The 27,690-nt window shown below is 45.5% G+C and overlaps 1 protein-coding gene across 2 annotated transcripts in view; it reads right to left on the reverse strand.

The window, feature by feature from the left end:
• Positions 1–491: 491 nt before the first annotated feature.
• CCDC39 (coiled-coil domain containing 39) overlaps positions 492–27,690 on the reverse strand; it is a 62,722-nt gene continuing 35,523 nt past the window's right edge. The window contains exons 15-21 of one of the 2 annotated variants that reach the window (XR_005748639.1): positions 16,544–16,703; positions 14,934–15,040; positions 12,123–12,263; positions 9,369–9,548; positions 2,105–2,184; positions 1,901–2,006; positions 649–735 (exon numbers count right to left, since the gene is read on the reverse strand). Coding sequence is in view for 1 of the 2 variants with exons in the window: in XM_040349433.1 (XP_040205367.1) it covers positions 579–735; positions 2,105–2,184; positions 9,369–9,548; positions 12,123–12,263; positions 14,934–15,040; positions 16,544–16,703 (825 nt within the window). In the remaining variant the exon portion in view is untranslated. Of the gene's footprint in view, positions 736–1,900; positions 2,007–2,104; positions 2,185–9,368; positions 9,549–12,122; positions 12,264–14,933; positions 15,041–16,543; positions 16,704–27,690 lie in introns of both variants that reach the window. The other variant, XM_040349433.1, reaches the window with a different exon arrangement.

A 27,690-nucleotide genomic window follows, 5' to 3' on the forward strand; every position in this document is an offset into this window, starting at 1 on the left:
TAAAAAAAATAAGAATAAATGGCCATTTCAGAGCTATGGGCGGAAGTGACATTTTGATGCTGCTTCTGCCGCCCCCCCCCCCCCTGCAATGAAATGGGGGGGGGGGGGCATTTTCCGCCTCATTTGTCTCCATACCAAGCAGGAAGACGGATCTTATCGCCTCCGCTGCTACAGACGTCTCCGGTAAGGGGTGGAGGGCATCTTCAGATGCAATCGACTTAGTTTAATTTTCAGTGTTTTCCTGCAGTCTGAATAATGAGAATCACTATAAAGGAAGGGGGGGGGGGGGGGGTGCATGTCTTTCTGATGGCTAGTGAGACCAGCTATCCCATTGTTAGCCAATACGAAGGAGTGGTATATTTTATGTATACACAATCGCAACCTTAATTTTACCTGGCGGTGTTAGCTTACCCTTCCCTAAACCAAAGCCTTTGTTAACTTACTAATTACTGTTATTTTAATATTCCATAATAATACAAAGAGCAAAAAGAAACTGAAAAAAGGTGCTGAATATTTATTGATCCCTGCTACCATTACAAAACAACACAGTTGCACCAAATTTTTGTATTGTTTAATTACTATTTCTGGCTTCTGTGAGTGCTCCCCCTGCTGGATGACTTGTAGCTGCGAGCAGATGATGCACTTGAAGGAGGAGACGCCATAGGTATCCCAAGCTCAACCACTTTAACACGTGAGGAGGGGCCTGAGCTGGTTGATATTCTAGAAGAACTTGAACTATAAATAAAGAAATATGATTTAAAAGAGTGCAGACCCAACATTGGAATAGCATAAAGTTACTTTACCACCACACTGATTATTAGACAGTACGCAACATTGGTAGCACACTGTAAAACCTCCAGGCACTAGAGCCATACAACTGAAAAATTATATTCAGTTGTGTATATTTTCAGCACATTGTTAAAATGTTATTACAGATACTTAAACTAGAAGTGCAAGCTAGAGCTTACTATACTTCAAACTGCTTCCACCCACATTTTAATGCCTAAAATAACTACCCTATAAAAGGAAGAGGTATAGAATTGCCTATTTTCAGAGCGCTTCTGTGCTAGTGGCCAGCTTCTGTCGAGAGGAGAAGAGCACAAACAGATGGAATGGCTGGGTGGTGACGTCACCCATAGGCTTACTATGGGGAATATGTTATCAGCTGTCCCTTCTCTCGCCTGAAGCTGGCTTCTGGGAGACAATCAAGTGAGCGGACCAGAGTACCCTGAGAAATGGGTAAATAAAGCATCTTTCTTCTACAGGGTAGTTGGTATAGCCCATGTACCCTTGAAAAACCTAGTGGTGGACCATACATAAGCCTAGTATTGGCAAGAAAGAGATGGCCAGTAAGCATCTTAGTGTGTGCGCACATACAGCCCATGATGGGGTCCATTTAAAAATGTTTACATGCAAGATTCACACCTTTTTACAATTGGTTTCAACTAAAAAAAAAATGGTGTGAAGGTTGTGTGAATCTTAGGTGAAAACGTCTAATTATTGATTCCAGTGAGTTTAATGTTCTATTTATTATGTTACTCTATTGCCAATACCTAAACCTTAAATGCATGCAAATGTTTTTTTTTTTTTTTGCCATTTATGATCAGAATGTCTATTATTTGTAGTTCTCTAACTGCAGCTCTTATTGCAGGCAGATAATGGTTTCCTGAGATGTGTGGGATTTCTTTTTTAAGCACAATCCAGGTTTCAGCAAGAGGACGCATTCTATACGAATGGCTACAGACTGGTGTTGTGTGTTTGTTTGTTTTTTTGGCATCTAAATGTACAATTTTTTTATGTTCCTAACATTTTTGCTCTGCAAATTTGCTTTGTTTTGTGTGGCATCTGTCCAGTTACTATTATGTGCACACTTCATAAACAGGCACACTAAAATCCATACGTTCTCGAATGTTGATCCCAAGGTCCTTGCCACCTGTATAGACTACATTTGATTCTAGCTCAAAGCTGTGCCGTACATAAAGAGCTGGACATCAGTGGTATAGTACCTTAAAAAAATTAAAGCTATTTAGAATTTTGGTTTTGTTCAGACCTTAACACATCCTACTTAATAGAAAAAATAAATCAAAAGGTTTGCTTTCCTTACCGTACAGATGCAATGGAACTTCGGGAAGAACCTGAACGTGAGCTTCCAGGAGTTGAGGAAGATGGAATTTCTAAACCAAACTGAAACAAATATTTCATGTTGATTAAACTCAGTAAGGTACTAAAAATATGAGCGATATACAGGTAGATATATTGTTTTTTGGGTCAGCATAACAGCCATCACACCGGCACTGGAATGGGATTTTACGCATGAGCCTTACTGCTAACGGCTATAACCGCAGGCAGTGATCACATGCCAAGAATCAGACTTTGATTGACTATAGTAGTACAACCAGTCTTGCCCTATACCTGGTTTGAATCTAGTCCCTCCTGAAATGACCAAGATTTGATCCATGTATGGCTGACTTAAATGATTCAACAGTGCTTAGCTGAGAGACGTACACACTGAAAAAAACCTGTCATGAAAATAAACATGTCGGCTACCTTTTGCTGATCTTTCTGAAATACATTTTTTTTTCTAATCTATCGAGGAACATAGGAAGTCTTATACTGTCAACTACAGGAGAATTGGACAATGGCAAACCAAAAAAATATAGGCCATATGAAACAAAAAAAAAAAATATAGGCCAGTCTAGGATAACCCCTTTTACTCCCAGAAAACTTCAGTTTTCTTTCCTACTGTACTAGCTTTTATGTTAGATTATTTTTTTAAGACCGCTACATCACTGCTTAAAGGGTCACTAAAGGAAAAAAACATTTTTTGCTGAAATGACTATTTACAGGGTATAGAGACATAAAAGTTAACTGATTCCTTTTAAAAATAGATTAAATTCAATCGTATAATGTACCTGCAGTTTCACTTTAGTTTTTAAACTGGTTTCATGTTTCTGTGAAGTAAAGAGACCCACAGAACAAAAACAAACAAATCCAGGGCAGTGTTTTGTTTTTAAAATGAATCTGATTGGTTCTGAGGAGTTTTAGACACACAGCTTGGACCACAGTGAAAAGCTGCCATGAGATTTTTCATAAGTGAGTAACTTGTATAGCGCAGCAAATGCGAACTTAATCGCCTCAAGGCGCTTGGCATCCAGAGTTGTACAGATCTTTCAGAAGAGGTGGGTCTTTAGCTTTTTCCTGAATGCCCGATGGTTTTCTTCCAAGCGGATGGTCGTGGGTAGAGCATTCCAGAGCCGTGGTCCTTGGACCGAGAATCTTCGTTCTCCTTTCGATTTGTAGCGGGATTTAGGAATTTGGAGAAGGTTTTGGTTGGTTGATCGGAGCATGCGCTTGGTGACGTACGGTTTTATTTTCTCGCTTAAGTATTGAGGAGCTATTCCCTGTGTACATTTGTGGGTGAGGCAGAGCGTCTTGAATGTCACCCGGTCCTGTACGGACAGCCAGTGGAGGGACCTCAAGACTGGGGAGACTGATTCCCACGGCTTTTTACCTGTTACCAGTCTGGCTGCCGTGTTCTGGACGACTTGTAGACGTGCCATCTGGTATTTTGGTAGTCCTAAGTAGAGGGAGTTTGCGTAGTCGAGTCGTGAATTGATGATAAGGAGCCAGACAAGCAGGAAGTGTGGAGATCACAGCAGAATTACAGCAACTTCAAAGCAAAAACGAACAATGAGAATATGAAACCAGGACTGCAGTAAGGTAAAGGAAGCTATTTAGCTAAAAAAAAAAAAAATTCCTTTAGTGATCCTTTAAGCTGATCTCTACATGGCACCTATCCCGTTGGCCTTGGAGTGCTGTACTTGGACCCCGCTGGGCTAACCTAGAAGTGACTTTTGGACCTTGGGTCTCATGTCGGGTGCTTTCAAAAACCTTTCGGATCTGCCTTGGATGCCATCATTTAGGATGCCACAGGAAGCAAGAGGAGCCCTCTTCAGATAACACAAGGTTAAAGTCTTTGAATGCCAATTCCTCACAGACGCTCAAAAAAAATGGTTTTCTCTTCCGTTCATGGACGGACACAGCAGCATCTTGACATATGGGTATTATCCTCCTGTTAGGAGATTGACTAGGCAGACAAAACAGCATGTTAAGTGTTAAAACACATCACACAGTACAGTGCCGCCCATCCCCTTCTCCCTGCATCTTGCAGCTCGGTTTTTTTCTGCCTAGCACAGGAGAATGACATGGCTCCCTGTGGATCCATGTGACCTGGGGATTTTTAATTGTTTTTATTTTATTTTACTTTTTTTTTATCCTGAGATCTACAATCAACTGCCGACTGGGTGACAGGCTCGATCCTTGTAGTCCCACCAGTTTGGACATCGAGCATGTGCCGGCCTTTTTAGCTACGCGCTGGGTCGTCCACGACATGCCCCCGTTGCTCCAGGGCCGGTGAGCTATATGCTCCAGGGCACACATATGACTGGGCTATATATTCGTGTCACAGTGTTCCGGGCCGACAGCCATGCTGCTTTTCCTCTCTCCCTTTCTTCCTAGGTTCTGGGTAGCTGGGACAGCTGCGGTATGGGGGTCCACCTGGGGGGCTCCATCCTAGGCTGGGGGCTGTGTGGCGGGTCCGCTCTTCGGGGGTACTTTTTTTATTGCCGTATATGTGGGGGGGACTGCCTTGGGGGGTCCTAGGAGTTCGCTGCTGTGTTTTTCTGTGTCTGTACTGCACTCGCGGCCGCCATTTACATGTGTTGGCGGCCATTTTCTTGTAGCTTGCATGCTCTGTTTACAGAGCGGTAGGTCGGCGGCCATTTTGGGTGATGTATTTGCCTCTAGTGGCCAGAATATTGGCGCGAACGGCTCCAGCACACTTCCTGAGGGACGGCACTGGGGAGCATTCTAGGAGGTGGACGCAGCTGTACGGTACCTGGTCAGGGTGGGGGGTCCCCTGTCTCTCTGCGGCAGCCAGGAGGGTGGTCTGTGTGTCTTGCCTTACATCCCCTGGGGTGTCAAGGGGTGGGTCAGCATGGCGTCGGAACCGGACGCTTCTTCCCCAGACATGCCTGAATTGTCAATTCGTGCACCTGCGATTTCTGTGGACGCTATGGCGGCGGTCCTGGAGGCCTTTGTTGCCAGGGTGGAAGCGGCGCATGGACAAAAAGGGGGTAAAAAGCGCCCCCTCTCGGGGATGCCTCTGACGCGGAATCGGGCCCAGCTACTGCTCCTGGCCCTGGTTCCAATGTGTCAGAGGATGCTGACCTCGACCGCTCTAGCAGTGACAATGACTCTGTATCAGGGTGGGCGCATGATAAGGCGCTGTTAGGAGCACTTGTCTCCGCCGTATCCATTATTTTCAGAGTATCCCGCACCGCGGTGATATCAGAGATGTCGGTCCCTTTTGGATTCTGTAAGCCGACTCGCACTGCTAAGGTGTTTCCTTGTGTTCCTTATCTGGAAAAGATTTTGTACAAGGAATGGGATCGGCCGCAAAAGTTTTTTTCTGCCCCAAAATGTTTAGCGGCCCGTTATTCCTTTGAGGAGACATTCCTGAAAAAATTGACTTCTCCCCCCTCAGTGGACCCCCCCTGTGTCCAGACTGAACAGGGCGACCATGTAACCTGTGGAAGGGGCTCCCGCCTTCAAGGACCCCGCAGATAGGAGGGCTGAGGCAGTGGCCCGCTCCATGTTCACGGTGGTGGGGTCATTGGTGCGACCGGTCGTGGCCGGAGCTCTAGTGTCTCAGACACTTACTGAATGGGCTAAGATGTTGCGTCAGGGGTTGGAGGTGCATCAGGCTCCTCCGAACTGTGTGGCGCTTGCCGACCAGTTGGTACAGGGCCTTAAATTTGTCTGTGAGTCAGCCCTGGATACGCTTCCCTTGCTCTCTAGAGCCTTGGTCTATGCGGTGGTGTTGCGCCGCCTGATCTGTCTGAAGTGTTGGTCCGCGGACCAGTCTTCTAAGACGGCCTTGCCCTTTAAGGGTGAAAGGCTTTTTGGGGCCTCTCTGGATGACATTATTAAAGATGCCACGGGAGGTAAGAGCACTACTCCCACAATTCAGTAAGGGTAAAGAGCCTTGCCGTAGGCAGGGGCCCTCTTTTACCGCCCACAAGCATTTTTTCGCCTACCCGGTGCTGCAGGTAATCGCGCCCAAGCCGCTAAGATGTCTACGAAGGGCAGAAGCGCCCCTGGTTCCACAAGCCTGAGGACAAATCTGCGTCCGCATGAAGGTCTGCCCCTGCCCGTCACTCGGGTGGGGGGCCGAATTCGCGGGTCGGTGGACGTCGCTCCTTTCCGACCGGTGGGTTTGCGAAAGTAGTTTCCTCGGGGTACAAGGTAGAGTTTCTCTCTTGCCCACCGAACAGATTTTTTCCCTCCAACCTCCAGCTTCCCGGGTCGGCGGGAAGCTCTGTTTGGGGCAGTTCAGGATCTGCTGGTGAGGGGGGTGATTGTTTCTGTTCCATTACAGGACCGGTTTCAGGGGTTTTACAATCCAATCCTTGATCTCAAGTCAACTGCTCTGTCAGAGTGCAACGGTTCCATCCGGGGGATTTCCTGGCATCCTTGGATATCAAGGACACATACTTGCATATCCCCATATGCTCCAAGCATCAGAGATTTCTGTGCTTTGTGGTCGGGGAAGACCACTTTCAATTTGTGGCCCTTCCATTCGGCACCGAGGGTTTTTACCAAGGTGCTCGCCCCGATTCTGGCCCTGCTGCGACAGCGTGGAATCGCTATTGTGGGCTACCTGGACAACCTTCTTCTGAGAGCCTCTTCAAGCTCAGAATTAGAGGAAGATCACCTGCCAGACCTGGGAATTCGGTTGGGTGCTAAATGTTCAGAAGTCGGTGTTAGTACCGTCTCAACGCCTAGAATACCTGGGGCTAGTCCTGGATTCCTCGGAGGCGAGAGTTTTTCTTCCCATAGAGAAACTACAAATGCTGCGGGCTGCGGTTCAGCGGTTGATGACCAAAAAATGGTCGTCGCTACGTTTTTGCATGCGGTGGCCTCCTTCGAGGTGGTGCTGTATGCTCAATTTCACACTCGAGTGTTACAAAAAGAAATTCTGTCACATTGGGACAAGTGCCCCTCGTCTCTGGATTGTCAAATCCGGGTGAGCCGCCTGGTCAGGTCCTCCCTAGTGTGGTGGCTGACGTCTCCGGTTCTTCGGGCAGGGAATTTGTTCCTTCCGTGTCACTGGATGGTGGTCACAATGGACGCCAGCCTCACTGACTGGGGGGGGGGGAGTGTGGGAAGTTCAGTCGGCCCAGGGGCGCTGGACTCAGGAAGAATCCCACCTGCCGATCAATGTCCTGGAACTCCAAACGATCAGGCTGTGCCTCTCCAAGTGGTCTCTAAGGCTACAAGGCCGTCCAGTTGGACAACGCCACGGCTGTGGCATATGTCAATCATCAGGGGGGCACAAGAAGCTCGGCTGCAGCAGCGGAGGTTGCTCACATCCTCAGGTGGGCAGAACGGACCGTGCCAGCTCTATCGGCCGCATACATTCCGGGCGTACAGAACTGGCAGACGGACTACCTAAGTCGCCAAACGCTGGACCAAGGAGAGTGGCCGCTACACCCGAACGTGTTTCAGATCCCTTCCCGGCTAGGGCGCATTCGACCAGGGAAATTGGTGCCTCTTGGGCTTTCCGCCATCAAGCGTCTGTTTCTCAGGTGTGTAAGGCAGCGACCTGCTCGTCAGTCTACACTTACTCAAAGTTTTACAAGGTTGATGTGAGTGCATCTTTGGATGCTTCCTTCAGCCTCAAGGTTCTGCAGGCGGCTGTTTGAGGTTGCAACTCCTCCATTGAGGAGCTCTGGTTTGTTTGGGGTGAAGTTTGTTTACTGCTGTGTTTTTTCCCTCCCCTCGTTTTTTTGACACTGCTTGGGGACGTCCCATATGTTAAGATGCTGCTGTGTCCGTCCATGAATGGAAGAGAAAATAGGATTTTTGTACTCACCGTAAAATCAATTTCTCTGAGTTCATGGACGGACACAGCACCCACCCCTCTTTCTTTGTTTGTACTGCTTTTCTACGAACTGAGCTGCAAGATGAAGGGAGAAGGGGATGTACCCAGGTGGGCCGCCCCCTGGGCGGTACTGTACTGTACTTAACATGCTGTTTTTTTTCTGCCTAGTCAATCTCCTAACAGGAGGATAATACCCATATGTCAAGATGCTGCTGTGTCCGTCCATGAATTCAGAGAAATGGATTTTACGATGAGTACAAAAATCCTATTTTTGTTACTTCACAGGCTCACACTCCAAGCCCAGACCCGAAACAATACAATTTTCCATTTTACAGTTCCTAAACCTAAAGAGGGAAGCTACCCCATTTTGGATTTCAGCAACTTAAATGCCTGCATTTGGACCCAAAAATTCTCCATGGAATCCACCCGGCCTGAATACACCATTAGGCACCTGAAATACGTTTGCTTATGTGCACAAAAACAATAACATAAAAACACCTGAAATATCCTGAAAATTAGCTTAGTTGTGAATCCAGCCTACTGACTTCTTTCTTTTCTTCAACTGGACTTTCTTGCAATTTATATTTTGTGTTTGTATTATGTTACACTGATGTGTTTGTTGCTGAGATGAATTTTAACTATAAAAATTGGTTTCGCTTGGCTTTTGCAACATATTTTTTTTTCTTAATAGGTGCGTTTTACATTTATAAAAGTGCAACAACATATGGAATTTGATATACTGTATTTTTCCTTCCATAAGATGCACTTTTTTTCTTATGGAGCGAATACTGACCAGGACCACCCGCCTCCACCATGTTAGAGTACTGGACAGCCGTCTCCCACGAGCGCCGGGTGATCCTGTCTTTCTGAGCCTGTCAGACAGAAGACAGAGCAGGCCGAATGGAGTGCAGCGCTGGCTTGAGCTGCACTCCATGTGATGACATCCTCACCAGACACAGGTCAGTTTCAGGCTTTATTTTATGGCACAGGTAAATATTTTAGTACACCATTTGGTTCAGAATACTTTTTTTTTCTTCTTGTTTTCCTCCTCTAAAACCTAGGTGCGTCTTATAAAGCGAAAAATACTGATAATAATTTTGTATATACTATATGGTTAGAGGACCTCGCTATTGCTCTAACATAAGCACTGGTAAACTTTGAGCAAGTTATCCATCACACATGTTTAGGGGAGCAACAGATATGCCTCTGGCCAGCTGGATCACCCTATGACCATATAGTCCCACTTCTAAGAATGCATTCTGCCGCTGTCACTAGAGAAATTCTGTGCACTCAGATTAGAATCCTGTGCCCTATGGCGGATCTGCAAATGAAGAAAAGCGACATACAGACATTTAACTGCCAATTGATTCAGATGGTATAGGTGTAACCCTGCTAGGTCAGATGTTTTACAAAACGTACAAACCTGTTGAAAGTACATCTGCAGTGGCACTGCCAGCTCAGGATTTTGCTCCATTGCTTGAGCCAGCATCTTGTTGACAGATCTGTTGAATTCTCGCAGATCGCGTACAGTAATATCTTTTTCATGATCGGTTTCTCCTTTGCTTTTTTTGGCCAAACGAATTTCTTTCACCAGTTTGGAGCACTGTGAGCAAATATTGCAAGTTAATAAATGTTTGATAAAAAGCTTAGTTAAGATACTTAGCTCTTATCCTGCTTTAAAATCTACTGTTTACAAATTTTGTTTTGTCACTTTTCATCTCAGTTTCATACGATATACTCAAACTAAAAAAGGAATTGGGCAACTTCAGATAGCCTTCTGTCCTAATTGATATTAGGAAGGCCTATCCAACCTGTGACCAGAAAAAAGTTGGAGATCCAATTTTTCTTTTTTATCCATTTCAGCAATGTAAGATTGTCTTTTGCACAACATCCAGCCACAACACTGCAGCAAGATGCTGCAGGGCACTCCCAGCACACTGACCAAGCTATCACCGACAGTTCTCAGTCAAGGCTTCCGATTGGGAGTCAGCAAGACGGGCTTCTGATTATGTGACTGCTGTGAAAGCCAATGCCCTCCTGGGCAATGAAACCCACTCAAAGGGCCTAAGGGGTTAAACAACAATACACTTTGAAAGAGAAAAGGTATCTGGAATATTATTGTCAATATGTGCCATATGCCTCTGTAGGAACTCAAAGCTCTTTTCGGGTGCTAGCGGTGTGGATTTAATGAGGTCACGTGACAACTTAAAAAAAAGAGGAAAACTCCCATTTTGCAGCGCTTTCAAATAGTTTTTAAGGCGCTTTGGAAGCGCTGCCTATTTATTTCAATGGGCAGGGGCGTTTTGGGATGGGCTATTTATAGCGCTCCCAAGCCAACCCAAAGATGCTGCTTGCAGGACTTTTCCTAACGTCCTCAACAGGCACCGCCTGGGTGTGAAAGCACTCATTGCACCAAATGGGAGGCAGTTTTCAGGTGCTTTTTAGAGGCTATTTCTAGCGCTAAAATGCTTGAAAACTGCCTCGGTGTGAAAGGGGTCTAAGGCCGAGCTGACCCCAAAACTAGCACATACCATTCGAAGGCTTGCACTCTGTGCAGCTATGTTAGCCATTGAAGTTGCTGAGCATATGAAAAGTAAAATACTTTTTTCACTTTCATACAGACAGCAATATAGTGTTGGGGTACATACACAACCAAACTACAGTTATATGTATGTCAGTAACCTAGTAGAATGCATCAGAAGGTTCTCCAATCTCAATTATTGGCATTCTGTGCCTATAGTCCTTAAAGGGGTTGTAAAGGTTTGTTTTTTATTTTCTAAATAGGTTCCTTTAAGCTAGTGCATTGTGGGCTCGTGTATCTTTTCCTTCTAAATGTTTTTTTTTTTCTTTGTGTGAATTTCTCACTTCCTGTTTCTCCTCAGTAAGCTTTCCACCATCATCCGAGCCAATCTGGCTGGGGGTTAGTCAGCGTGCTCGTCCCCTCCCTTGGGACTACATCCCTGTAGCTAAAATGCTACTAACAGTTTTTTTTTTTTACCTTTTATTTTTTTTATCCTTTGATTCCATGCACACTATAACCTAGTAGCATTTTAGTAGCTTTAGAGCCCTTTCACACAGTTTTTTTTATCACTCAAAATAGCGCCTAAAAAATGCCTCCCATGTCGCTGAAATGTGAAAGCCTTAGTGCTTTCACACTTGGGCGATGCGCTTGCGGGACCTAAAAAACAAAAAAGTCCTGCAATCAGCATTGTTTGAGAGCGTTGTATACAGTTTTTTTGATCCCCTTTGGGGTAAAAAGCACTACTAAAAAGAGCGGCGCTTTACCTCTAAGGCACAGGTGGCCCCAGTGTGAAAGTACTCTTAGGAGCATTAGCATTTTATTGGCGTTTTTGCAGTACATGAAGGAAAAAGCTAAAGAAAAAAAAAAATTAGCGTTTAGGCTTAGCATATTTTTCTGCTGTAAAAAAAAAACGCTCTAAGAAACTCTATAAAAACAATTATTTTTCCTGGTCCTAGAAGCTGAAGCTCAAAAAATGCTAATAGCCTAACATAGTGTGCATGGACAGAAAGGATAACACTATTCAGCTACTAAAAGCAAAAAAAAAATATATGCTAATAACAACTTCTAGGCGCTTAAAAATACGCATGTACTGCTAAAATGCTACTAGAAGCTGGGAGAAAAAAATATCCTTTTTTGAGCTTATGAAAAACATTAGTGTGCATGTAGCAACTTGGTTTAAAAAATGGCCATACCTACTCCAATCCGATTTAAAAAATGTCAGCTAGCGGGAAAGCCTACCTATAAAAATAAAATATCATCATTGTTGGTAAATGGAAAAGATATTGTACAATCAGATTGTACCCTGTGTGGCCAGCTTAACACGAGTTGGTTCTCCATCTTGGAAAAAAAAAATAAAAAGTGAATCATTTACTTTGTGTTATAAAATAGAAATGGTATCAGATGTTTCAATAACAGCCACTGATGACTTCATAGAGTGATCCCGCTGCTCGGTGATTTTGTACATTTTTCTTGGAAAGATAAAGGTATGAAACCCATACAGCCTCACTGCTGTGAACATGGAAGGTGAAGAAACACAGCTTTGTGCTTTTGTGAACATAAAATCACTTGAAACAATAAAGCTCCTTATAAGACATAACAGCTATACTTTGTACAGAGCATAAAACATGTTTCCAGTGCACAACTGCAGACATTAACCTGTTTCGTGACTCTCTCCAACTTGATCTTTTGATCGTCAGTCTCTTTGTTAAGCTGTGTGATGCTGGGAAGCATTTCATTCACCTTCTCCTGGTACGAAGATTCCTCTTTCATCATGCTATCAAAAGTGTTTTTCATAATCTGGAATAAAGTAACGCTGCCTTTAGAGATCATATAGACAGTGTTTTCATAGTTTTCAAAGCATGGTTTGTCTTTTAGCACGGAGAAGACATTTCATCAGTGACATCTGTACAGTTGGATATAATCCTCTAATGAAAAATGCTCAAACATCATAATTTTGAAGTTTAATAAATTCCGTTTTCGCTGGCTGTATAGGCCGATAACTACCCGAAAAAAAACACGCCTGCCCTGGGAAGTTTAAACTACATCCAAAAAAAAAAAAAAGACTAAAGCATAAAGTGCACAATAAATGTTTAACTAGCCAGTAGCATAAGATTAACCCCCTGGTGACAGCACCATCTTATTTGCGCATCAGATAAACATCAATAAAATAAAAAATCATTACATACTAGACCAAGGCCCACATACACTCACTGGCCACTTTATTAGGTACACCTGTTTAATTGCTTGGTAACACAAATTGCTAATCAGCCAATCGTATGGCAGCAACTCAATGAATTTAGGCATCTAGACGTGATGATGACAACTCACTGAAGTTCAAACCGCATCAGAATGGGGAAGAAAGGGGATTTAAGTGACTTTGATCGTGTCATGGTTGTTGATGCCAGATGGAATGGTCTGAGTATTTCAAAAACTGCTGATCTACTTGGATTTTCATGCACAACCATCTCTAGGGTTTACAGAGAATGGTCTGAAATAAAATAAAGAGAATATGTAGTGAGTGGCAATTGTATGGAGCAAAATGCCTTGTTGAGGTCAGAGGAAAATGGGCAGACTAGTTCAAGATGATAGAAAGGCAACAGTAACTCAAATAACCACTCATTACAGCCAAGTTATGCAGAATACCATCTCTGAATGCACAACACATCGAACCTTGAAGCAGATGGGCTACCGTGACAGAAGACCACATCAGGGGCCACTCCTGTCAGCTAACAGGAAAGTGAGGGTACAGTTCGCACAGGCTCACCAAAACTGGACAATAGAAGACTGAAAAAACATTGCCTGGTCTAATGATTCTTGATTTCAGCTGCTACATTTAGATGGTAGGGTCAAAATTTGGTGTAAACAACCTGAAAGCATGGATCTATTCTGCCTTGTATCAATGGTTTAGGCTGGTGGTGGTGTAATTGTGTGGGGGAAATTTTCTTGGCACACTTCGGGCCCCCTGAGCATTATTTATACGCCACACAATACCTGGGTATTGTTGCTGCCCATGTCCATCCCTTTAGGACTACAGTTTACCCATCTTCTTCTGGTGGCCCCTTCCAGCAGCATAATGCACCATGTCACAAAGCTCAAATAATCTCACCACTGGTTTCTTGAACATGACAATAAGGGTCACTGTACTCCAACGGCCTCCACAGTCACCAGATCCCAATCCAAAAGCACACCCTTGGGATGTGGTGGAATGGAAGAGTTGCATCATGGATGTGCAGCTGACAAATCTGCAGTAACTGCATGATGCTATCATGTCACTATGGAACAAAAGCTCTGAGGAATGTTTCCAATACCTAGTTGATTCGATGCCATGAAGAATTAAGGCAGTTCTGAGTATATATGCACCATGTAGGACTCTATGGCAAAATTAGTATGTCCTAGAATGCTCCAGCCCCAAGTGTGGTTGATCTCACACACGACCTCCCAGAACCAGCCGAAGTCTTGCTGTCAAAGCAAAAAATGGTGACAGCATCTACTGCTTCAGTGATGCAAATGGTCCTTAGGTGTTTCCTGTGATCCCACTGAACTCCAATATTAGGCTGGACGATAGTAAACTTACTTTCAAGTATTCTCTTGAAGTAGTGTATTGAGCACCAGGGTAATGGCATGATGCACAGCTTATAGACACATGCCCTGAGGAAGCCCAAATGAGCAAAACATGTCGGAATTCTGCCAAGCATGCCAAACAGGAATTATATGAGATGACTTTTTAATGTGTATATATTTTTTTGTCTATTTGTTGATATATACTATAATACATTTTTTAATGATGTTTCAAATAAATGGCAGATTTTTACTGTATCCAGTGTCTTGTGATGTAATAGCACCTTAAAAGTCCCAAATATTTTCCTGTTTTTGTTACAACATATGGAATTCGGTACATGAAGTGATTGGTGATCCATCCATACTTTATATTTTATCTCATGTGTCGGAAAACTTCTCAGAAGTGCTGATAATAGAGGAATGAAGCACCAAACAGAAACAACACTTAGAGCTTTTGGGGAGAGATAAGTAAACACTACAGATATATGTGCTTTGCTCAGATTTCATGACTGAGGTTTACAACCACTTTAAGCTATATTAAAGTGATTGTAAACCCATTTTTAAAACATAACAAACAAGTCACACTTACCTGCTCTGTGCAATGGTTTTGCACAGAGCAAGCCCCCATCCTCCTCTTCTCAGATCCCCTGCTGTCGCTCCTGGCAGACAGAACGTGGTTCAGCCCTTCCCTCCGCTCCATCCTCACTGGCTGTAATTGACAGCAGCGGGAGCTATTGGAGGGAGAAAGTGGAGAGAGCCGCTGCTCTTGAATGTTTTGTATTTTCCTACTTAGTTATATTTCATAGAATTTACTTTAACATTTTGTATGCTGGTGTAAATTTCTACATTGTTTTCTATTACTTCATTCTATTTTCCTGCCAACCCTGTTGTCCGCTTATAGTTCCTTACCTGCATATCTTCCTGTAGCTCCTTGATTTGCCTCCGCTTGTACCTATATTTTTCCTCAGCTGCTTTCTTCTGTTCTTCTAGCTGAAGTTTTTCTTCATACTCATCACCTTAGAGTAAGGAAATGCACTGGAGAGTTATGATTCCACAGCAGACATTTTTGTGGTGGGCAGCATTTTGTATATCAAAACATATACATTGTGATTTCACATATATTGGTGTCTGCAGAAGAGATCCACTTATAGTCACAACCCAATGCCATCCTCAGACCTTTGCCTGACTTAAAAAGTAATCCAGATAACATAACGCATCCTTTCTGATATCCCTAATGAACAAATTAAGCCATTAGGTAGCCATAGGTGCCTCTGTGTAGCGGATTCTGCTTGCTCAGCAGGGGATCAAAACTGAGCAGGCAGATTACAGGTCCATGTCAGCTCCGTTGTGTACAGCGGACACAGTCCCGCTCTCGTCTTTGGGGAAATTTGATGGAAACAGACCGCCTGTCTGTTTCCATCCAATGCCATCTGATCCGCCGGACAGATGGAAAATAGGACCACCATCTATCTGTTTTTTGCAGACAGGATCGGATGGCGGCGGGTTCAGCGGACATTTAACGCTCCATAGGGGAGACTGGAGGGTCCAATCAGGTTCGCCTGAAAAACTGACAGGTAAACCTGAGCAGGCAGCCCCCTGTGTAAAAGGCCTTAAAGGTCCCCATAGATATTGTGGAACTATGGCACAGCCAAGTCCATTTTGGTCATGGTTTTCAGAAAATACCACCAAGTTTCTGCATACCCAGGCAGAGATAGATCAAAAAAGAATGGAGCCTAACTAAAATAGCAGCAGCAGTAAAATAGCAGCTTTGGCCCCCTCTACCCTTCTATAAGGATTGCAATAGACACAGAGAGGCCATCCCATTTGCATGGCCTGCCCTATTAGACACCAGCTATCTACAAGTGTATTCTCCCTTGTGCAGTACCAGGCAGGTGCACATCTTTAACACATTTAGTTATCTCCTTAGTTTAGTACAGAAGTGTATGTAAGTTTTAACCACTTCAATACCAGTCACTTTTACCCTCTTTCTGCCCAAGCCAATTTTCAGCTTTCAGCACTGTCGCACTTTGAATGACAATTGCACGGTCATGCAACAAAACCCACATTTTTATCATTTTGTTCACACACGTAGAGCTGTGTGGCAGTGATGAGGTGACAGTATGAAAAAAATAAATATTAATTTAATTTTTTTATTTTATTTGCGTTTTTTTGTTTTGTTTGTTTGTTTGTTTTTTAGCACGCTTTGACCAGAGCAATACAATGTTACTACTCTGGGAAAGCAATCAGTATTTTTCTTTTCTTATTCTTATTTTTCTTTTTTTTTTAACACATTATGTTTGCATAAAGCAATGAATTTCTTGTTAATGGCAGAAGTACATTGACAAGATGGCCACACACAGATTATGCTTCAATGTTGAACCGTCGGATCAACAAAATTCACCAACAGTTATAAAGTGTGAGGGCCTGCCTTAACAACCTATTAGTTATATCCATATGGGTAGACCTTCACCCTACACTTCTGTTGGTTTTACTGGATTAGGCTCTACAAGCTGACTTACTTGATTCAGTAACTTTATTGAAGGATTTCCTGTAGGAGCTGTTACAGCCATTAATGACCTGCAGCGTGTTCTCCAGGGCATGAATTTCCTTTTCAGCCTTGCGGATTTTGGCATCCAGCTCATCACCGGAACGCTGAAGCTCCTCCTTTTCTTGTGCAGCCTATAAGAACCATCATGGAGACATTACTTAAACATGTTGGATGAATACTTTTGTTTACAGGATGGTAACGTAAGGTAATTGAGCTGTACTTAATAAATTTGACAAAGTTCTATATAAAACATAAATACAAATTTTTGTCATAAATAAACATAAATACTGCTTTTCATCAATGCATTGATTAAAAACTGACTGTGTGAAAGGACCCTAGAGTATCACTTTAGAACACCCCATTGTATATGAATACAAGTCCTGTACTGTACGCTTAGGATAATAGGAATTTTGTCTTACCTGTAATGTCCTTATCTTGGAGTACAGTAGAGAACACAAGCCTCTCCTATCTGTCTTCTATAGTCGCTCTTTATTGTTTGCATAAAAACTGGAGTCTCATGGAGTGTGTGGGGTTATTCCGTGCCATCTCACTGATGACATTTGAACCAATCTATAATGTTAGAGATTTGTATATACACAAGAAGTCTGCATTCTGGGGCATTTCTCCCTGTGCGCACATAGTCCTAAACCTTAATGCCATTCAGTACTGTCTAGCCATCCCATTTTTAAGTCTTTTATAAAGTTTAACAGGCTTCAGGCCGTAGGGCTGGATGGTGCACCTGTGCCTTCCACCTGCATGAAAAAATCCAGAATTTAAGGCTCAGAGGTTAAACACCCAATGTGCATGAGGAACACTGTTGTCTGAGTCACTGTCCTAGAACAGCTATAGAGATAAGGAATTCTGATACCTTTCTGACACCCATTTAAAGCATGCTTGTTCAGGTCTGTGACTCAAAATACCTAAGCCACACAGTGGGGCAACTAGCACTTTCAAGAAGAGGAGGACAACAATGGCAGCTTCATACTTCTTTCATGACAAAGTCATTATAAAGAAAACCTTTCCTGAAAAAAAACCGAGGCTGCCATTGCTGACTTTTTATTCTGCAAATGTAGATGCTTGGCTTCCATGTTGACTCCCTTTGTCGTCAATACTACAAATTACTAATCTAAATCATACATTCAAAAAGAGAGTTGTGACTTTTTTTTTTTTTGTACTTTCTTGATCTGTAAGAAAGAGCTATAAAGCACTGCAAAGCAAGAAGCAGAACCCACACTGAGCGCAAATGGCTGCTTCCACTTACATATGAAATTACAAACTATACATAAAAACAAAATTGACACATATAGGTAACATAATTTACATCAATTTGATCTCTTAAACACATACAGTATATTTAAAAAAAGACTAAGGCTAGGTTCACACTAGAACACGCAGCGGCTCACAGCAGGAGTTCGGTGCATCTCTATTCACTGTTTCTGCCTGGTTTTTGGGCTGAATTCGGACCTGACACGGACCATAAGACGCACAGGGCTTCTGTGCAATTTAGTTTGCACCGGAGCTGCTGCAGAGATGTGTGAACCGGCTCCATTGAGAGCCAGTCACAATCTTCTGCTATGCATCCAATTTGCATTGGTGTGAACCCAGCCTTAGTGTAGATCCACACATGTTCGGTGCGAATTTCCCCTCCGTTTTCACTGCAAATCTCCTAAGCAGCTGTTTAGCTACGATTTTAGATGCAGTTCAGATGTAAATTTTTGGAACCCGGCCGCCACATCCTTAACAACGGATGACTCGTCAGCGGGGTTATCTGTTGACAGCTGAATGTAAAAAAAAAAAAGAAAACATTGCCGGCAATAATAAATTGGTAAAAAAAACGCGTAGGAGTCCCCCCCCCTCCCTCAATTCATACCAGACGCTTTCAGGATTTTAGGGGAACCCCATGCCAAAATAAAAAATAAATTGTGGGGTCCCCCCCCCCCAAATCCATATCAGACCCTTAGATCTGCTATGGATTTTGAGGGGAACCTCCATGCCAAAATGTAAAAAATAAAATAAAAAATGGCATGGATCCCCCCCCCCCAAAATCCATACCACACCGTTATCCGAGCATGCAGCCTGGCAGGACAGAAAAGGGGGAGATGCGCCCGCCCTGAACCATACCAGACCACATGCCCTCAACATTGGGGGTGCTTTGTTAATGAAGACAAGGCCTCTTCCCCACAACCCTGGCCTGTGGTTGTGGGGGTCTGCGGGCAGAGGGCTTATTGAGATTTAAAAGCCCCTTTAACAAGGGGGGCCCCAGGTGCCAGCCCCCCCCCCATGTGAATGAGTATATTGTACCACTACTCATTCACCAAAAAAGTGTCAAAAATAAATAAAAACACAATAGGGGATTTTAATTATCTAGATATAGACTGGGCAGAAGGAACCACGCATTTGTCTAACGCTCGCCATTACATAAATGTTATGAAGGACAATTTCATGGGTCAGTTGGTGAACGCACCAATGAGAAAATGCATTTCTAGACCTAATGATTACTAACAATACAGACCTGATCACAGATGTAGAAGTATGGGGCAATTTATGAAAGAGGGACTACAGGTCAAATAGTTTCAGTATATATCACAGAAATAAGAAGCACAAGGGTAATACAAAGACACTGAATTTCAAAAGTGACAATTTCCCTAAACTGCGCTCTCTGCTAGACGATACTAAATTCTAAAAAAATCCTAGGAACAAAGAGCACAGAGGAAAAATGGGAGTGCTTTAAGAGCATAGTAAATAAAGGTATTGGCCAGTGCATTTTGGGAAATAAATTTAAAGCTAAAGAACTAAAAATCCTGGGTGGCTCAACTCCAATGTAAAAATGCATATAAAAGCAAAAGATAAGGCCTTCAAAAAAATACAAGGCTAAGGGGTCATTGTCAAAGAAAGCAATAAGAAATGTAAGGCCTCGTACACACGATAGGTTAACCAGAGGACAACGGTCTGATGGACCGTTTTCATCGGTCCAAATCGATCGTGTGTGGGCCCCATAGGTTATTTAACCTTAGATTAAAAAAAAGCCAAGTTGCTTTAAAATCAACCTATGGATTCCTAACCGATGGGAAAAAAAACGATCGTTAGTAGGCACGTCTATCGGTTAAAAATCCACGCATGCTCAGAATCAAGTCGACGCATGCTTGGAAGCATTGAACTTCATTTTCTTCAGTACGTCACCGCGTTCTGACACGATCGTTTTTTTAACTGATGGTGTGTACGCACGACGGACCATCAGTCAGCTTCATAGGTTAACCTAGGACAACGGTCCTTCAGACCGTTGTCCTCTGGTTAACCTATCGTGTGTACGAGGCCTAAGAGTGCAATCGGGGGCGAAGATAGAACACGAATGGCACATAGCGGAGGAGAGTAAAAAAAATCCCAAGAAATTCTTTAAGTATATAAATAGTAAGAAAGGGAGGCCTGAAGATATTGGTCCCATAAAGGATAATGAGGGGAATATAGTTACAAAATACGAAGAGATGGCAAAGGTTTTGAATATATTCTTCTCCTTAGTCTTCACAAAAGAAATGGGGGATAAAGTAACCAAGATGGTAATGTTCATTTCCATAGCACATCACAGGAAGCACCCTCATGGCTGATAGAGGACAGAGTAGGAAATAGATTTGAAAACGTAACATAAATAAGTCACCGGGACCAGATGGCTTACACCTGAGGGTCCTTAACCACTTAAGACCCGGACCATTATGCAGGTTAAGGACCTTGCCCCTTTTTGTGATTCGGCACTGCGGCGGTTTAACTGATAATTGCGCGGTCGTGCGACGTGGCTCCCAAACAAAATTGGCGTCCTTTTTTCCCCACAAATAGAGCTTTCTTTTGGTGGTATTTGATCACCTCTGCGTTTTTTATTTTTTGCGCTATAAAGAAAAATAGAGCGACAATTTTGAAAAAAAAATCATATTTTTTACTTTTTGCTATAATAAATATCCCCCAAAAATATATAAAAAAAATATTTTTTTCCTCAGTTTAGGCCGATACGTATTCTTCTACCTATTTTTGGTTAAAAAATCGCAATAAGCGTTTATCGATTGGTTTGCGCAAAATTTATAGCGTTTACAAAATAGGGGATAGTTTTATTGCATTTTTATTGATATGTTTTGCTTTACTACTAATGGCGGCGATCAGCGATTTTTTTCATGACTGCGACATTATGGCGGACACATTGGACAATTTTGACAAATTTTTGGGACCATTGTCATTTTCACAGCAAAAAGTGCTATAAAAAAAAGGATTTTTGTACTCACCGTAAAATCCATTTCTCTGAGTTCATAGACGGACACAGCCTTCATTGACCTTAGGGTTATGCTTCTTCCTACCAGGAGATTTAGGCAGAATTCTACAGCACTTAAGGTGTTAAAAACTTTCCTTCATGCTGCTCCTCCCAGGGGGCGTGGCTCCCCCAGGCATAACCCACACCCTGCTTTAGCAGCCTCAGTTCGTAACAAGCAGTACAAACAAAGGAGGGGTGGGTGCTGTGTCCGTCTATGAACTCAGAGAAATGGATTTTACGGTGAGTACAAAAATCCTTTTTTCTCTTTCGTTCATAGACGGACACAGCCTTCATTGACCTTAGGGACGTCCCCAAGCAGTGTCAAAAAAATTCGAGGGGTGGGAAAAATAACACAGCAAAAACAGGTTACACCCCAAACAAAAACCGGAGTTACTCAACGGAGGAACTCCAACCTTAAACTGCCGCCTGTAACACCCTGCGGCCAATGGAGGCATCCGAAGATGCACTCACATCCACCATATAAAACTTTGAAAAAGCGTGGACCGACGACCAGGTCGCAGCCTTACACACCAGTAACACAGAGGCTTGGTGTCGGAAGCCCAAGAGGCCCCGATCGCCCTGGTCGAATGCGCCGTGACCCGAAAGGGAGGCGCCCGCCCCTTCAGGGCGTAGGCCTGAAGCACAATCTGTCGGATCCACCTGGAAATGGTGGCCGACGAAACTGCCAGGCCCTTACTGGGACCGGACACAGACACGAACAGCGAGTCCGACATCCGGAACGGAGCTGTCGCCGACAAGTAAACTCGAAGGGCCCGAACCACATCCAAAGAATGTAAAGTGGCCTCCTTCGGGTTCTTCGGCTGAGGACACAAGGATGGAAGAACAATGTCCACATCCAAGTGAAAAGCCGAAACGACCTTAGGGAGAAAAACGGCTGCGGCCGCAGCACCACCTCATCCTTACAGGTGACCAAGCAGGGAGCCTTGCAAGACAAGGCCACCAGAACAGACAGACACCCGTCTGATCGAGGTAATTGCTACCAGAAATAAAATCACCTTTTGTGACAATAAAACAAAAAACCTCCCGAATGTCCTCAAAGGGAGCATCCCGAAGCACTGAAAGGACTAAATTCAAGTCCCATGGGGGTAATGGAGGGCGCACCGGAGGGGCCACCTGCCAGACCCCCTGACCCAACGCACGCACCCAGGAGTGCTATGCCAAGGGTCGCTGCAAGTAAAAAACAGCCAGAGCAGAAATCTGGCTCCTAACCGTACGTAAGGCGAGAGCCTGAACCACTCCCTGCTGCAAAGACAGCAGAATCCTGTACACAACGCATGTACGAGAGTGCCAGTTCATCTCCCCACACACAGAGAAGTAGGCCTTCCATGTATGAGGAAAAAACCTACGTGAGGTAGACCTCCGTGCAGGCAGCACGGTAGAGACCACCGAGCCCAATAGGCCTCGGTCCTTAAGCCCCTGGCTCTCAACAGCCACGCCGCTAAGGCCGGTGGCTGTGAAACAGGGTGGAAGATTGGACCCTGTAACAGAAAATCAATTCCCAGGGGAAGACGCTAGGGGGCGTCTGCCAGCAGACGCACCTGGTCCGCGTACCAGAAGCGACGCGGCCAATCTGGGGCAATCAGGACCGATAGAATCCCTACAGCTTCTACTCTGCGCAGCAGGCGAGGAAGAAGCTTCCGAGGAGGGAAGGTGTAAAGTAGGCGACAGCGACCCCAAGGAGCCACCAACGCGCCTGACGCGTCCGCCCACGGGTCCTTAAACCTGGCCACGAACCGTGGCACCTACCGATATAGAGACGGGACGCTAGAAGGTCCACGTCCGGAGTGCCCCACTTTCGGCACAGACCCCGAAACACCTGCGGGTGGAGAGACCACTCTCCTTGGCCCAGTGCAGTGCGACTTAGGTAGTCGGCTAGCCAATTCCGTATTCCCGGAATTTACCCGGCCGATGGAGCCGGAACGGACCCTTCGGCCCACCGAAAGGATGCGCGCGACCCCCGTCGCTGCAACAGAACTCCGTGTGCCTCCCTGATGATCAACCTACGCCACGGACGTGGTGTTATCGGACAGGATCCTGACCGGTCGGCCCTGTAGATCCAGGGACCACCTGGTAAGGCAAAGCTTGATTGCTCGGAGCTCCAGAACGTTGATCAGTAGGCAGGACTCCACCTGAGTCCAGTGCCCCTGGGCTGACTGGGTGCCCCAAGCGCCCCTCCCCAACCGGAGAGGCTGGCATCCGTCGTGACCACTGTCCAGTGGCCTGCAGAAAAATGACTTTCCGGCCCGAAGCACCGGAAACGCCAGCCACCATACCAGGGGAGACATGATCAGATGACTCAACTGAATCTGGTAATCCAGAGATGACGGAAGCTAGTCCCATCGTGACAGCAGTTCCCTCCGTAGTACCCTGGCGTGGAATTGGGCATACGGAACCGCCTCGAAAGAGGCTACCAACTGACCCAGAACCTTCCTGCAGAATCGCAGAGATGACCGCTTCTGGGTCGGCAACTGCTGCACAGCAGATAGCAGAGTCTGAAGTTTTTCCGCTAGGAGAAAAACACTCCCGCCCCGGAGGAATCCAGGACCAGTCTCAGGTATCCCTGAGACGGAATCAACCCTGATTTCAGGACAATCCAGAAACCAGCCGAACACTCGGAGAGCCTGACACGTGATAGACACGGCTCCACCAATGCAGAGCTCGAAGAAGCTCGTAGGAGAATGTCGTCCAGACATCCCATGATAACAAACCCCCGCTGTCACAGCCGGGCCAGTATCGGTACGAGCACCTTGGCGAAAACCCGCCGAATGGGAAGGACACCATTGAAAATGGTCCCCCCCGACCGCAAAGCACAGAATCTCTGGTGGTTTGAGGATATGCAGGTACACGTTCATGACATCCAAGGATGCCAGAAAAACCTGGCAAAACAAAACGAGGGACTTGAGGCCCAGGATCGACCGGGCCCCATCCTCCATGGGGACACAAACAGAATGGAGTAAAACCCAGAGACCGTTCCAACGAGGGAACTGGCACAATCACTCCCCTGACCAGAAGATCCTGGACAGCCCCTGACGGAGTCAACCGGCGAACCGGAGGAGGCCAGAAGCCGGAGGGAAAAAACCTGTTTGGCAGACAAGAGAGAAACTCAATCTTGTACCCCAAGGAAAACACTTCGCAATGCGAAGCCAGTCTCCCACCCGAGACACGGGCGGGAGCAGACCTTCAGGCGGAAGCAGGTATGTCCGCAGACTTGTTAGGCATGCGGTATCCGGTGCGCTGCTACCCCGCAGCGGGGATTCAAGCACCATGTAGACCTACCCCCACCGCACAGGGCGAGCGAAAAAACGCTCGGAGGTAGGCAAGGAGGGTCCTTGCACAGGGCGAGGTCCCTAGCCCTTCCCAAACCGTGGGAACAGCATGCGCTTACCACCTGTGGCATACTCAATGATGCCAGTCAGGGAAGACCCAAAAGGACCGTTCACCCTTAACGGTGATCACCAAGGCCACCTTAGAGGTCCTTCTTCCAGCTCCTGCAGCAGGAGCTTCGCCCTTTTAGTCGGGGCCTGCCAGGGCCCCGGCCAGAGCCGGCCTCACCGCCGAACCCACCACCGTGAATAGGGAGCGGGCCACGGCCTCCACTCTCCTATCAGCGGGATCCTGAAATGCAGGAGCCCCTTCCACAGGCAATGTGGTGGCCTTGCGCAGTCTGGACACAGGGGGGTCCACTGGCGGAGGAGAGACCTACTTTTTTTTTTTTTTTAAAGCCCCCCTCAAGGGGGTAACGGGTTGCAAAGTTTTTTGACAAACTTTTTGCGGTGCATCCCATTCCTTGTATAACATATAGTCCAAATAAGGAACACAAGGAAACACTTCAGCGATGCGTGGTAGTCTGCTGGTACTGACACGGAGGTGTCTCCGCCACATCCTCAATTTTTAGAGCCTCACGCACCGCAGAAACAAGAGCTCCAACAAATTCTTGCCAGCAACTGACTGCAGCAGAGTCATCCTCACTATCCATAAGGGTTAAAACCCGCAGCCTCTGACATAACAGAACCAGAAAAAAACAGCGATTCTGTGTCATCCCCAGAAGCAGGCTTCAGGGAGGGGGCGCTTTTTTACCCCCCATCCGGGCACTAGCTGCTTCAAACCTGGCAAGAAACCCAGGACAGCCAACATAACAGATGTGGCAGGGGGAGGGGCGGTAAGGGTTAACTCAGGCATAGCTTGAGTTCCATAGTGTCAGCGCTGAGTCACCCACCCTGCAAGGCAGGACAAAAAAACCCCACTGGTCACCTCCTTGCTGCTATTGCAGAGCATGGGGGGCCCCCGGTATTCACCACCCCACCCAGCTGCAGAGGGAGCTGAAAAACCTCAGGTGTGCTCTGATGTGCTGACTGTGATGTGTATTCACCTCATGGAAGATTCACAGCACTAAAACTGTAACAGCACTAAAACTGACCAGAGGCTGTGCCGAGTCATCTCAGGGAAGAATCACATCGTTACCAAGGAGATTTCCAAGACGGCCGCTGTCTGAGGTAAAAATTACCTCATAGAACACAGCAGCACTGACTGCTTTGTTACCTCAGAAAAGAATCACAGCGTTACCAAGGAGATTTCCAAGACGGCCGCTGTCTGAGGTAAAAATTACCTCATAGAACACAGCAGCACTGACTGCTTTGTTACCTCAGAAAAGAATCACAGCGTTACCAAGGAGATTTCCAAGATGGCCGCTGTCTGAGGTAAAAATTACCTCATAGAACACAGCAGCACTGACTGCTTTGTCTGTTACCTCAGAAAAGAATCACAGCGTTACCAAGGAGATTTCCAAGACGGCCGCTGTCTGAGGTAAAAATTACCTCATAGAACACAGCAGCACACAGCAGCACCCCCCAGAGTAACAACACAGTCCCCCTAACAACACACGGGCCCCGGTGGTAACAAAGAAAACCCAGGAGGCCCCCCTTCACAGCCACTACCCAGTCAGGGGAAGGAGGGAGAGGAAGGGGAGAGAGGAAAGCAGGGCGGACCCTCAGTCGACCTCCCCAGGGAAACCACCAGCCAGACCACTTACCTGAGTAAGGGGCCACTACTTACCTGTCCTGCGACTACCCGGCTGGAGGTATCCCAGACAGAACCAACGTCCGTAAACGGCATGGCTGTCGGCCAGACACACTGTGACAAAGCCATAGAGACCGGTCATATGTGTGCCCTAGAACCAAAGTTCCCCGGCCGCCCCTGGAGCAATGGGGCCTGTCGTGGACGTCCCAAAGCTGAGCTGAGGGCCGGCACACGCTCGAAGGCCGAACATGGGGGGACTACAAGAGTCGAGGACCCAGCCTGTCACCCAGTCGGCTGTTGATAGAAGAATCGCAGGATTCAAAAATGCAGGAACAAAATAATAAAAAAAGCGAGAAAAATCGCCAGAAAAAAACTCCAGAGTCCAGGAACTCCAGAGATAGCCTTGACCTCCTGTCGTTAGGCAGAAAACAAAACTGAGGCTGCTAAAGCAGGGTGTGGGTTATGCCTGGGGGAGCCACGCCCCCTGGGAGGAGCAGCATGAAGGAAAGTTTTTAACACCTTAAGTGCTGTAGAATTCTGCCTAAATCTCCTGGTAGGAAGAAGCATAACCCTAAGGTCAATGAAGGCTGTGTCCGTCTATGAACGAAAGAGAAAGGCACTGTTTACTGTGAAAATGACAATTGCAGTTTATGAGTTAACCACTAGGGGGCGCTGTAGGGGTTAAGTGTGACCTTATATGTGTTTCTAACTGTAGGGGGGAGGGGCTGGACGTGTGACATCATTGATCGTCTTTCCCTATATCAGGGAACAGACGATCAATGACTGCCACAACGAAAAATAGGGAAGGTGTTCACGACCTCACGGCTGGGCTTAAAGAGACATGTACAGGTACGTGATTGTGCCCAGCCTTGCCATTCTGCCGTTGTATATCGGCGTGAAGAGGTCCTTATCCTTAAGTGGTTAAGGAACTCAGCCAGGTGATAGCCAGACCATTGTTCCCAATTTTTGTGGAGAGTTTACTGACTGGAATGGTACCAGTTGATTGGAGAAAAGCCAATGTGGCACCAATATTTAAAAAAGGGCAGAGATATATCCCTGGGAACTACAGGGCAGTTAGCCTAACATCAATAGTCTGCAAGCTATTGGAGGGGATGTTAAGGGATTATATCCAAGATTTCAGTAATGAAAACGGTATCATTAGCAGTAATCAACATGTATTCATGGAGAATCGTTCATGCCAGACCAATTTATTACCTTCTATGAAGAGGTGAGCTGTCATCTAGATAAAGGAAGGCCTGTAGATGTGGTGTATCTGGATTTTGCAAAGGCATTCAATACAGTTTCCCACAAACGTTTGCTGTACAAACTAAGGTCTGTCAGCATGGACCATAGGGTGTGTCTGGATTGAAAACTGGCTACCGGAGCGAGTCTAAAGGGTGGGGATAAATGGTGAGTACTCAGAATCGTCTGGTGTAAAAAGTGGGGTCCCCCAAGAATTTGTCCTGGGACCAGTTCTGTTTATTTATTCATAAACGATATAGAAGATGGGATAAACAGCTCAATCTCAGTATTTGCAGATGATACAAAACTAAGCAGGGCAATAACTTCTATGCAGGATGTGGAAAGCTTGCAAAAAGACCTAAACAAATTAATGGGGTGAGAAACTATACGGCAAACAAGGTTTAATGCTGAAAAATGTAAGATAATGCATTTGGGTGCCAAAAATATAAACGCAAGTTACTCGCTAGGGAAAGAACCTCTGGGGGAATCTAGGATGGAAAAGGACCAGTGGCGGCCAGTGGAATTTTTTATTCAGGGAAACAGTATGC

Source organism: Rana temporaria, chromosome 4 (genome assembly GCF_905171775.1).
Source record: "Rana temporaria chromosome 4, aRanTem1.1, whole genome shotgun sequence".
NCBI lineage: Eukaryota > Metazoa > Chordata > Amphibia > Anura > Ranidae > Rana > Rana temporaria.